Source organism: Erpetoichthys calabaricus, chromosome 1 (assembly GCF_900747795.2).
Source record: "Erpetoichthys calabaricus chromosome 1, fErpCal1.3, whole genome shotgun sequence".
Taxonomy (NCBI): Eukaryota; Metazoa; Chordata; class Cladistia; order Polypteriformes; family Polypteridae; genus Erpetoichthys; species Erpetoichthys calabaricus.
Window position 1 is genome coordinate 279,593,592 of NC_041394.2, and position 13,490 is coordinate 279,607,081.

At 37.9% G+C, this 13,490-nt stretch overlaps 2 protein-coding genes across 4 annotated transcripts in view; both read left to right on the forward strand.

Annotated features, from left to right (window-relative positions):
- The window catches only part of itpr2 (inositol 1,4,5-trisphosphate receptor, type 2), a 1,448,083-nt gene that overhangs the window by 1,207,127 nt on the left and 227,466 nt on the right, over window positions 1–13,490 (forward strand). The gene's annotated exons all lie outside the window — the stretch shown is intronic.
- Window positions 1–13,490, forward strand: part of LOC114662175 (prelamin-A/C-like) — a 264,345-nt gene that overhangs the window by 176,009 nt on the left and 74,846 nt on the right. For all 3 annotated transcript variants that reach the window (XM_051930054.1, XM_051930055.1, XM_051930050.1), the window contains exon 9: window positions 12,214–12,329. In XM_051930054.1, coding sequence (XP_051786014.1) covers window positions 12,214–12,329 — 116 coding nt within the window. The remainder of the gene's footprint in view (window positions 1–12,213; window positions 12,330–13,490) is intronic.

Here is a 13,490-nt window from a genome sequence, read left to right on the forward strand (position 1 = left end):
TGTGCCTTTGCAGTGGTTGGTCCAAAATTGTGCAATGGTTTGCCCCTCATAATAAAGTCGGCTCCCACACTTCATAGTTTTAGGTTTCTGCTAAAAAAGCACTTTTATTCACTTTCTTTTTAGCTTGTGAGTTTGAGTGTTTAAATCTTTCTATTTATATTGTTGATGCTGTGTTCATCTTATGTATTTTATTTTACAGAATTTTATACAAGCTCTTTATGTTTGTGTTGTTTGGTATATGTGTGTTCATGTAGGTATAATGTTTTCTTTTTTGTTTTTCTTTTTAATAATTCCTTATCTGGCTTTTATTTCTTGCTGTTACCTTTTATTCTACAGTATGTAACACACTTTGGTCAACTTCTAGTTGTTTTAAATGTGCTATATAAATAAAACTATAACTAAATAAATAAAAGTATGGAAGGAGAAAGACGCACTGGGATGATGGCAGTCTGCATGGTTTTATGGTTGGTTTTAAGGAATCTATTTACTGCTGATTTTATTCTCACCTAACAAGCATTGGATTAATTATTGATGAACTGGCACCACACTTTATTTATTTGGACACTGGTGTTTGGTTGTTTAGAATAAAAGCACCTTTTCACTTTACTTCTTACTTGTTAAGTGTCCTCATTGCTTGGCTCATCCTGGTTCATGTTATCAATAGATCCGGGTTCAAGTTCAAAGTTTATTGTCATGTGCACAGTAAGGAAACATGTTTCCCTGTACAATGAAATTCCTTCTTTGCTGTCCACACCAAATGACAAAAACCAACGTATAAAGATAAACATAAATAATAAGTAGCAGATAGATAATAAGTAACAGAGGCAGCATTTAAGAGTGTTGTGGCAGCTGGAGCTAACCCAGACTGTCACAGTAATGCGTTCCACCATTACCAAAATGGCAAAACCCTACAGGGTTTAGCAGGTGTGTAAAGGTTTTCTTAATATTAAAATTGCACTACATGATCACAATGTACTCAGAAGTAAAGAAAAATTTAGTCATGAAAGTTTGGTTTTTGGTCTGTAAATTACAAAGATTGTACTAGATTTTCTTTTATTGTCTAATATGAGCCCTCAAAGGATGAACGTAAATACCCAAACATTTTTGAAACAATACACATCACACAGAACTACTGTATATCAATTCCACCTCCTCAACCAATATCTTTTTTGTCATTTTGCCATCGACTGAACTACATGTTAGAAAGAATGAAATATAATTTTAAACTTGGAATAATCCTACATTAAGTCTATGTTGTTTTATTAGGATATTCATTAAAAGATATTTTTGGTGCAGGCTTTATGTTAAATGATACTCGCATGTATTTAGCAACAGACTGGAGACCCAACAAAGTTTGAGGCTGCTCCTTGCCGTGCTGCTGTAATAGAAAAAGCGAATATCTTGGGTGAGGGTTGAATTTTGGTTTGTTAAGATTAACTTGATTTTATGGCATGTTCTTTGCTTTAAATTCTAATTTTAAAAATATTTAAAAAAAAACTGAATACATATAATGGGAGCTGATAGCTGGCAATGAACAAGATTCAGACTTCTGGGAAGTCCTTCTTACTGGAAAACAGCAAATTAACTGTTTATCTTCACAGCACAGTCAGTTCATCTTTGTTTAGTGTAACATCCTCCAAGAAGCACACTATCACAAGGCGTTCTACTAAGCAGACAAAGAGCTGCTTACAGGATCTGAATATGTTCTTCAGTGATATTCTTGACAGAGTGACAGGAAAATGAAAAGCTCAAATAGAAAGTTGACAAATTAAGTGCAAGAAGTCATTATCAGGATTCCAGATTTCCTTTTCAGCCTCATGTCAGTCTCATTATGAAAAAAACAAAGTGAATTCAAGCATTGCTAACATAGACCATTACAAGTGTCGGGGGGGGTTTTGGGGGGTTGGGGGGTATGGGGGGGGCGGGGTCAGGCCTTGAGCTTTGACCTTGCAAGTACACAACTTTGAGGTGGATGGTGAGAGATAAGGAACAAATTTATCTCTAAGGGAGGTTAATCCACACAGTCTGCCATTAAATTGCCAGTATAGCCAAATGACATGCAGCTTTTAACCCTATTAAATGTCAACTACTTCAGTCTGCAGCAAAGTGCAAGTCTTTATACCTGGCTTGGCCGCTGATTGTCTGTAATGATTGTGTAGTGATCTTTCATCATATGTCTTCAATTTGCTATGGTGGGTGATTTAGGTATTCCAGTAAAGAATTTCCTTTTTCTGATTACGTTTCCCTTTCTTGTTCATGTGCTATTCTCCTTGGCAAGTATTATGCAGTTTACTTTGAAAACAGTTTTTCTGCATAAACGCTCTTGTTGTATTCAAGAGGACGGGGCTAATCTTTTCAGCTATGATTGTCCATTACCCAAAAGAATGCTGTCACAAGCTGTTCATTGGATTGTAATGTTATGGGACTAAACAACTCTATAAAGCTGACATATTGTAAAACTTCTTCTGTAATCGATTTGGATCAAATAAAACTTTAAAAACATTTTGTAAAGCAAAACAAAATGCTTTTCTATAATTTTGTCCTTCAATTCATCCATCCATCAATTTCTAATGCATGTATTAAGTTACCTTCAAAAAACTCTCCTAATGATTTACAAAGCTGTTAGTTTCAGCTGTTCAGATTACCTGTCATTGCTGACAGACAAATGAGATCCTCTGACACCAGCCTGCACCCTACTGAAAAAACTCCTTTATTCACGTCTTGGTGAACTCTCACCTGAAACTCTCTCTAGAGTCATCAAGAAATAACATTTAACTTAACACCTCCTGTTTCTTTGTATTTGAAGCAGGCTTGTTTTTGACAGACTATTGTCTAATCGACTGTCCCATATCTTCATCCTCATTTAGTTGTATTGTTAATCTTATCGCATGTACAATCAGTTCATGTCTGCTTGTGTAGATTTTTGGAGGTTTGCTTTTTTGTAATCTATCAAACATAAATGACATAATACATTACTTCTATTTTGAATTTGTGATGGCATATGCTGCAAAGGCCACTAGATAGATAGATAGATAGATAGATAGATAGATAGATAGATAGATAGATAGATAGATAGATAGATAGATAGATAGATAGATAGATAGATAGATAGATAGATAGATAGATAGATAGATAGATAGATAGATAGATAGATAGATAGATAGATAGATAGATTTTTCAAAAAATCTTTGATTTATTTTTCAATATAGTCCCCTGACAGCTCCATACATTTCATCCACTTTTCCTGCAATGACTTTAACCCCTTTAAACAGCTGCCTTGACATCTTCATCACTTGAAAACCTCTGTCCACAGAGAGATTTCTTCAAAACTCAGAACAGGAAATAATCTGAGGGAGCCAGGTCAGGACTGTAGGGTGGATGGTTCAGCTGCTGGAACCCACATTCTCGGAGGGCAGCCTGTGATTGATGTGACATGTGAACTGGTGCATTGTCATGAAGAAGCTTACTTGATTCGCACAAGGACTCTCCTGACATCCTGTCTCTTGGAATGTTAGACTCACACTAAGCTACAACTGTGCATGAGTAACCTCAAGACATGTCACAACTTGCCCAGATATGTTTCAACATTCTTCCTACTTTCTTTCATACTCGGGTAGATAATATTGAACATGCTTCGTAAGTTTAAGTCTATTTGTATATCTTCTAGCTCGATCTTCTAGTGTGATTATCCAGTACATCAAATCTAGACTCGAATTTACCATCAGCTTATTTATACGGACTTAGATTTACAAATCCACTCATCCATTCTCTTTTCTAAGCCCAGTTATACTACTACAGAGTCATAGTGAGCCAAGGTCTATTTCAAAACAACATTTCAGGAACTAATCAGATCACCAGTCGATCACTAGGCATCATCATTCATGCTCCTTCAATCACTCATGCAGACCTTACTCAGGCAAACTATGACTGCTGCTGCTGCTCAGTGCTCCAGTCACACTTGTCTCCTTTTAATGTATCGTTGTTGTTGGACAAGATGTCAAGTCACTTCTTGTTGTGGTGGCTCTGAGGCTAAGGATCTGCTCTGGCAATTGGAAGGTTGCCGGTTCGAATCCCTTAAATGCCAATAGAGACTCTGCTCTGTTGGGCCCTTAAGCAAGGCCCTTAACCTGCAATTGCTGAGTGCTTTGAGTAGTGAGAAAAGCGCTATATAAATGCAAAGAATTATTATTATTATTGTTGGGCTTGAGGCACACTGGCTAAGAAGGCCATCACATGCTAGGAACATCGTTTTTGGTCTTTCTTTCCAAAAGGGTACTCTCTGTTAATGTTTTAGAATGTTGAATTCTCCTAGGATTTTCACATCTTCTTGCTGTCTATACTGCATATTCATATGCCTAATGTAATCACAGAAAATAAATGGAAAATGTAGATGACACAAGATAAACTTAAAATGTTTTCAATTATTAGAATTCAGCAGCTTGAAGTAATCTCAAATCACTGCATGTCTGGAGGCTTTCATTATGCCATGAATCCATTGTTTGGTTGAGCTGACTCTTCTCCCATTCTTACCTAAAAGAGGTTTTACTGCATTACATTCCACTTTAGCATCTCAGTGATGAGGCTCCGTGCTTCCTGTCTGTTGCCTTCACTTCTTGGGCCCATGTAGGGGCTGCTACAGTCTTAATTTTATTATTTTCTTCTTTTTCTGTTTGCCTTTTTTTGCTTTTCCTAATCCTTCATTCCTTTTGCCTAAAAGTCCCTGAAGCTCCTCTTTGATTGCACAAACCTTTATGGTGATGATAGTTTTGTTTTTGTAGTTTAACTGGATGGGGTTCTTGATTAAATTTATTTTGTTGCAAATCATTGGCTTGAAAAACACTTTCTAACTTTTCTTTCACAGTCTTTTCTTCAATTTGTGTTTTGAACTGTTCTGTTTTTGAAAGTTGTGAGTCCATGTTTTGCTTTCTGTTTCGGTTGTATTTGTTTTATAATAAGCAAAATAACATAGCTTCTAAAACATATTCCTACCCAATGACTGGTCATTTAATTCTACCAGGAAGATACAATTAAGTAAAAGAGGTTTTGACTAATGTAGAAGCAACTGTGAATAAAATAAAGTAAATTAAAAAAAAGTGAAACAAAGAGAAATTAGCAGATGCCTTTGATCTATTCGTGCAGTACATTCATACATTTTTGAGAAGGGCCTGGATGATCATCAGAACTGAGAAAGCACTTGAATAATGCAGTTAATTGTATATTGTATAAAAGTATGAAGTGCTGCATACAGGTAAAAAACAAACATTAATTATACAGTAAGTGCAAGATCATTAGTAGCAAAAGGTGTTATTATGATACAATATTCTCATCATCTAGACCAGTGATTTTCAATCCAGTGTGCTGCGGCACAGTGGCCCGCCGTGAGAGGTACCCAGGTGTGCAGTGAAAATAATAATGTAGTGCACTTGGGTCTGAACCCTGAGAGGGACAAGTTCTACAAGTGGTCAAGACCTGTCTAAGGATGATAGGTCTACCTGGAAAAGCTGCCATAAAAGTAGCCCCAGATCACCATGTTAGAGCACTTCAAATGTGTCTCCTAGCAGCTAGAGTCCATCTGCCTTCAGTGTGTGGTCGTCTGAAGCAGAGAGGGGCAGACAAAGGGGTGAAGCATCTTGGAGATGCCACCAAAATGCTCACTAAGTGCCATGTTTGCGAATGCTGATCTCGTAGCTCCTTTTTGAGTGGCTTCTCAGTTGAACACATGTATGAGATATATACTTTATGCGTTTGTGGTTAGTAAGATAGTGGTGTGTCTTGGGTTGATTTTGGCTTCACAAAATGTGCTACTGCAGAAAAAAAGGTTGGGAAACACTGATCTAGACAATGTGTAGGCTCAATTAAAAAGACTAGTTAAAGGTTATATGACCTTGTCTTCAGACTGTAAAATTTCTACAAAAGCCAAGGGAAGAGTACTGTGTCCAGTTCTGGTCAGCTCACTACAAAAAGACAGAGCAGTGCTGTAGCAGTGCAGAGAAGAGCAACAGCATACAGTGGGGGAAATAAGCATTTGATCCCCTGCTGAATTTGTAAGTTTGCTCACTTACAATGAAATGATTAGTCTGTAATTTTTATGGTAGTTTCATTTTCATGGAGAGAGACAGAATATCAACCAATATCAACCAAAAATCCAGAAAAATCACAATACTGTACATAAAAGTTATAATTTGATTTGCCTGTCTTTGATCTCCTACAACCCAGTCAGAATTCCGGCTCCCAGAGATTGGCTGTGTGCCCATGTTGCACACAGATTACAATCAATCAATCATTCAATTACAGATACTCCTCATCTCAACTCGTTATGTGTATAAAGCACACCTGTCTCAAAATCAATTTCTTCTATTCCAATTTCTCCACCACCATGGTCAAGACCAAAGAGCTGTCAAAGGACGTCAGGGACAAGATTGTAAACCTGCAGAAGGCTGGAATGGGCTACAAGACCATCAACAAGAAGTTTGGTGAGAAGGTGACAACTGTTGGTGCGATTTTATATAAAATGACCATCAGTCACCCTCGGTCTGGAGTTCTGTGCAAGATCTTGCCTCATGGGGTGAGGATGATCATGAGAAAGGTGAGGGATCAGCCAAAACCTACATGGGAGGAGCTTGTTAAAGATCTGAAGGCAGCTGGGACCACAGTCAACAAGAACACCATTGGTAACACACTACGCCGTAATGGATTGAAATCTTGCAGCGTCTGGAAGGTCCCCCAGCTCAAGAAGGCACATGTACAGGTCGGTCTTATGTTTGCCAGTGAACATCTGTCTCTCTCCATTAAAATGAAACTACCATAAAAATTAGAGACTGTTCATTTCTAAGAAACAGCAATATTCAGCAATATTCTTTTAGTTAAATATTGAAACATATACACACTAGTGGAAATTAAGACAAAGTGCATACAAGTTGGTTTCCAGGAAACACTTCTTCACACAATGTGTTGTAGGAATATCTGCTGCATAAGAAGGCTCAGGGATGGCAGGAAGGTAATATCAAATTAATATTGGGTGTTACAGTGAGTTATACTCTGAGAAGATAGTGCATTGAATTTTATAACATTGAAGGCTTCAGTTTCTAAAATAAGAAGGATGCAAGCATAGTTTGGCCAGATGGTGGATAATTTGATCTTTGTGTTTTGGTTTGTCTTATTCTTTGAGCTGAACCTTCCAGTCCTTTTGCTAAAACATTCTTCAGCTTTACCATTTTGTTGTTTTTTGAATTATTGTCAAATTTAATATGTTGACTTGACAGCGATTGCAATTATTAATACAGAAGATTGTTCAGAATGCTTGAATATTCTTGAAGCAATGATGAGGATGATGATGGAGGACAGGTCACAAATTGAAGCAGAGATGGTTTTGCAAGGCTTATACAGTTAAGGCTTATTTCATTGTGGATTCTTCTCCCCGTTCATCTACTCTTGCAAATTAGAAGCAGATGATTCCACTTTTACATGTTAGTCTTTAAAAAGATTCCATATGCATCGAGTATAACTTCTCTTTTAGTAAAGGCTCTTGCGTTTATATCACCAGTGTCAGTTCATTCAGAGCATATTATAAATTCACAAGCATATTGTATTTGGAAAGACTTGAAAGAGAGCAAGGCCATATAACATGAGATCATGGAAAAGAGTAGGTGGAAAAAACATTATACTTTATTCCATTTATTGTAGGTTCACCTCATTCTTTTGTTGGCAGTTATATGCCTGTCAAAGCGGGCAGCTTGATTTTATTTCAGCATTTGGCCTGAGTTTCTTTCATAACAATAAAATGCAGATTTGTAGGTGCTGGCCACTGCCTTCTTCTGTAAATTATCATATGTCATATTATTATATTTTAATTTGTAAGTGTTCATTTTAATTAAGTAAAGTTGTTCTCATACTTATTTAAGTTAAATGTCTGTAGCAAAAATAGTAATATACTTTGTAATAGTTTCTTTTGATTTTTTTAATTAAAAAAGAGTATAAAGATTTCCCTCATTTATCAACAGTGGTGCTGCTAGCCCAATACATTATGAACTGCAGAGTCTCCCCCTCACTCCCTTACTGGAAGCCATCGCTTTCTTCGGCTGTAGTCTTCCACAGCTCCTTCTAGGTGGCTCCATTTTCTCTGCTGCAGTTCACCCTCACACTGCTCACTTGGTGTCTGAGACAACACCGTCTACATACACTTTCCCCATCCCCATGAGCTGATCCAAGCCAGGATCATTCCTGAGATCACTGGCAGCCATGTATCTAAGCAAATGGATTTAAACAGAGGAGCTAGTTTTGTAAGTCCTGCTCTAGAAGTGTTTGATCATCTCGCACACACGTTCACACACACACTATCTTGGGATGGTTTCACCACTTCTGACAGCATCTCCCTCCCAGGCCCATGTGGCCCAGCCAGAATTCTCATGATTAAAATGCTACTGAAAACACTGGCCATAAAAAACATTAGTAATGAATTATTAACATGTGGCTGACAGTCTTCAATTAGTGGCACCATGAGCAACTGGAAGCAAATGGGGAATAGAAAGAAATCCAATAAGTTTACGACAACATAATTATTACTTGACAAAAACTGGGAAATCATGCAGAAGTGTCTCCAGATCCTGACAATGTTTTACACCATTATAGCCATGAGTAGAAGCACAAGTAGAAATAAGAATACATTGTGGAAAGACACTAGGGGCACTTGGAAGAAATGGATACCAAAAACAAGAATAATGTACTGTGTACTGTGTACTATGTGAATGTTGTTAAGATTTTAATAACCTAAGCGTTTTTCCACAAAACTTCACTAAAGTAAGACGGCCTTACTTGCAATGATTTTGATTTCTAGGCATAAGCAAATAAACAGTTGTTAAAAGCATTCCTCCGTTGTTTTTACTAGCAAAAAACTTTACCTAAATATACTTTCTTTACAATAGCAAGAAAGACATCATGTTACCAGCTTAAGTAAATTTTATGTTCCATTCAAGCCTGAAAATGTACAATATATTAAACTGCGGTTGAGCGGTGAATTGAAGCCACATGGTGAAAAGCACTTGATATGTCAATTCCACCAGCCATAAAAGATTTGGAAGTTCATCAGAGTGGACTGTTGAGTCTTTTATTTAGCAGCAACAGTGCTGCACAGTTCTTAGTAATAGACTTTGAAGATTAAAAAATTATTTTGCAGATTCTGAAGCTCAGTTTTCATGTTTTATTTTGTTTCTCTTTTTTGTTTTAATTTTATATATATATATATATATATATATATATATATATATATATATATATATATATATATATAAGGTTTTTATGTGAATAATGTAGTGCAAATACATTACACTCTCCCTCAGGCAAATCAAAACAAAACAAAACCCAAATACTCCAGGATGCTATGCTTCTGCTCGGTTCAGTTAAGCTGTTGTGTTGTCTTGAGGTGATGGATACAACTTACAGCTACAGGATTTAAGATTCCTTCAAATGGAGATTGGAAGAAGTAGAATTGGCAGAAAGTTGGAGGCAGGCACACAAAAGTTCTTCTGGGTTTTTATCCTCTGTAGTGTAGAAACAAAAGACAAACACGTGAGCTCTGGTGCATCCTTCAAATCCTTCTCTGGCGTTTGCATTAAATTGGGTCTCCTGCATATGAGAAAGAATACAAACGAACTCTCACTTTCACTTACTGTAAATAAAATTTACAATACAGTGCTGTGTATGAACACTACCTTATAGCTGGGTTGAAAACACTTCTCTAAAGTTTAGAAAATATTAATATATTCATCTTTCTCTCATCTCAGACCACTTTTTAAATTGTGTTTTGCAGCAGCAGCTAGCCAAGCAGGTTTGCCCAGATTTCCCTATCCCCAGGATTCCAACTCTTCCTGGGGTTTTTCCAGCCAAGAGATATAATCCCTCTATTGAATCTTGGGTCGGCAGGGTCTCCACCCAATAGGACATGTCTGGAGCAGCTCCAGGGGAAGCCATATGAGGAACATTCTTACAACATGCTCAAACCATTTCAACTGGCTCCTCTCAATCCATAGGAACAGGAACTCTGTTTTTAAGGCTCTCCCGAATAACTGAGCTTCTCACCCTTTCAAAGAGTGTCAGCCTAGCAATGCTGCAAAGAAACGTCATTTCTGTCACTTGTACTCACAATCTCATTCCTTCGGTCATTGCTCACAGCTCATGACCATAGGTAAAGACAGAGTTATAGACTTTAGATTCAGCTCCCACTTCATCACCACAGACTGTACAGTGTCCACAGAACTGCTGCCTTCCACATTCTATGATCCCTTCTTCCATCACTCAAGAACAATATGCTTGAACTCTGTCTATTATTGACCTTCAACTCAAGTTGCTGTGGTACCAAGTACAGTTATGATTATTGTTGTGTTTGAACATGGTGTTTGATATTGACAATCCATAACTAGCACAGAAATCCAATAATAACTCATGGTCCTGGTCTAGATAAGGCAGGAAATCCCTCCTTAACTCACCCCTCAAGGTATCTGCATCATTCCTGATGTGAACTTTGAAGTCACCAAGTCATATTACTAACTCAGGGTATGGCACCCTTTCAAACACCTCATCCACCTTCTCCAAGAAAGCTGAATGCTCTGAACAGCTATTTGGTACATAAGCACAAACAACGGTTTTCCATCTCTGTGACTCGTAGATGCATTCAGGAAACCCTTTTGTTCACTGGAGAAAACTCAAATTGCGCAGTCCCCACACCTACCTGAGCCCTTTCACACATCAGAAGTAGAGTAGGAGGGAGACCACCCTGATCTAGAAGTTTGCTTCCAGAACTCATGCTACCAATATATCTAGCTGGTACTCCTGCACCAGCTCAGGCTCATTCCCCACCAGAGAGGTAGTGTTTCAAGTTTCTAAAGCTTGTCTCCATTTTCAGGGTCTAGTCTATTTAGGTATTTCCTGTCTATGCCCTACACTATACTGTCACCATACCCAACCCTCAACCTTTGTTTTTCAGGCGGTGAGCCCTCAAGACAGTTCCATATCAACATTTCAGGCTAAAACCCCTGGCCAGGTTATGTGTGTTGTCTGACCATCAGCCCCAGTACCCCATCCCAGGCAATGTACACAGTTTTCTAACTTGTACTATAATAATGGGTGTTTTGTATGGCATTTCAGCCTAAGACATGTTTGCAAATGGGAGACCCCATGAGGAGCACAAAGCTCCAGATGATCTGCTATAGCTCTAAGCATCCCTAAGGTGCACTAGCCCCAACACCATGACAAGGTGATGATCAAGAGTGACGTCAAAATACTTTTATTGGCAATTCCTTTTTTCCTAATTATGGGATTCAATAACATGTATGCATTATAATAATAATAATGCATTTTATTTATAGGGAACTTTACATTAGAAGTAAATCTCAAAGTGCAACATAAAAAGTTTAAACAAAGGCAAAGCAAGATAAAAACAGAGATAAAACAACAATAATTATAGCATTCTTGTTAATAAGCTTTCCTAAATAGAAAAGTCTTTAGCTGTTTTTTAAAACAGCCCACAATCTGCTGTGTTCTTAGGCTCTCTGGTAGGGCATTCCAGAGTCGTGGAGCAGCGGCTGCAAAGGCTCGGTCACCCACTGTATGAAGTTTGGACACAGTGGGGCGAAGGCGGTAGTATTTGTAAAACGGAGGTTTCTTGTAGTGGATTGAGATATTGTGGAGCATTTCCATGGATACACTGGTGAGTGAACAAACAGAGTTTGTATTTGATATGGAGATGGATAGGGAGCCAACGAAGTGACCGAAGGATTGGTGAAATGTGTTCATATTTTCATACCCTCATCAGGATTCTTGCAGCCCTATTTTGAATTTGTTGTAGCTTTTGAAGGCTCTTGTTGGGTATCCCGATGAGGAGTGCATTACAATAGTCCAGTCTGGATGAGACAAAGGCATGAACCAGCTTTTCAGCATCACAGAGGGAGAGGTAGGGATGGAGTTTGGCTGTGTTTCGGGGATGAAGGAATGCAATTTTACAAATTACAAATCTGGCATTACAGATCAGTAAGCCACACATGGCTAGTCAGATTACATTATATACCTCCTTCTGATTCTAAACAGGCGCCATTAGAGTGTGTGCGTGAGTGAGCTGTTTGATAGACTGCCTGCTTGTCCAGAGTTTATTCCTGCCTTGCACATGATGCTACTGAGATTAAAGTTTGAATGATCTTTTTTTATCTGAATGATCTTTTACAGGGAATGCAAAATCAACTGTTGAACAAAATGAAAAAAACTGATCATATGGAGTCCAAAGGAGGACAAATGCAGAGAAGAACTGATTATTTCCAGGACATAAGAAATGAAGAAGACAAGTAAGATAATTATGTGTGTATGTGTATATATAATTATGTATTATGTGTATGTGTGTGTGTGTCTGGTTCCTCTGAGAAATATGATTGGTCAGTTTTTTCTTTGGTATGATTAGTCAATTTGGCTTTGGTGATATAATTGAAAGAGGAAATGTGAGTGTGAGATACATGAGGAGGAGCAAAAGTGCTGAGAATCACCTTCAAACACGGGAGGTATAAAAACAGAAAGCACGCAAGGCGCTTTGAAATGACACAGTCTGAAAAGCAGGCTTTACAGGAACACAATTGACAGAGGGAACACTGGGTAAGAGAGGTTCAGACATATGAGGGAACACAGTAAAGGTACTGAAGTAAATATCAAATATATTTGAGTATATTCTATTAGTAACATGGCTAGTACATTAATTAGACCACCACACTAATAAACCATTCTTTTATTCAAAGTTAAACTATCCATTTTATCTCAGGCCATCACAGGGCACAGTCCTGCAAACATTTTGTGAAATGGGAGTACAGGAGAAAGTTTTTCATAATAGTTTTGTGTCAGGCAACCTTCTCTTCAACTGACTTAATGAACACATGAACATAAGTTAATGTTTTTCTTATATGCTGCTTTAAAATAGTAATCCCAATTATTTTAAGAACAGATCAAATTTGTAGATAAAAGAAAAAGGAAAAGAAAGGATAGAGAAGGAAGATTGTAGTGTTTAAAATGTCCTGAGTTCTCAAATACAGCAGAGTCTGGAGTGCAGGTGACAGTATGCCATTTAATTTGATAACATTTACAGCTCCTGAGTAACAGGTACTCTACCCTGAAGTTTAGAGTCTTTATTGCTTTTACTCATCCATTTTCAAAACCACACAATCCAGCCCCAGCCGTATCAGGCCAAGGAATGAACTAACTCAAGTCCTTTACATGACACATTCACTCATTCAGTCATGGACCACCTGGACCACCAGCCTCTGGGATGTGGCAGCAAAACTGGAGTACCCAAAATACAACTCCTGTGAGTGAATGGGTGAAGTCTAACAGGTGGCAACATGACCAGGCTTAAAAATTCTGTGTCCTGAGCATTGAAGCAGCAGTGCTAAACGTCACTCCACAAAGATACTCCTAAGTTTTTGTGCGTAAGATCATTTTTAGGACTTCCTACTCATTTACAC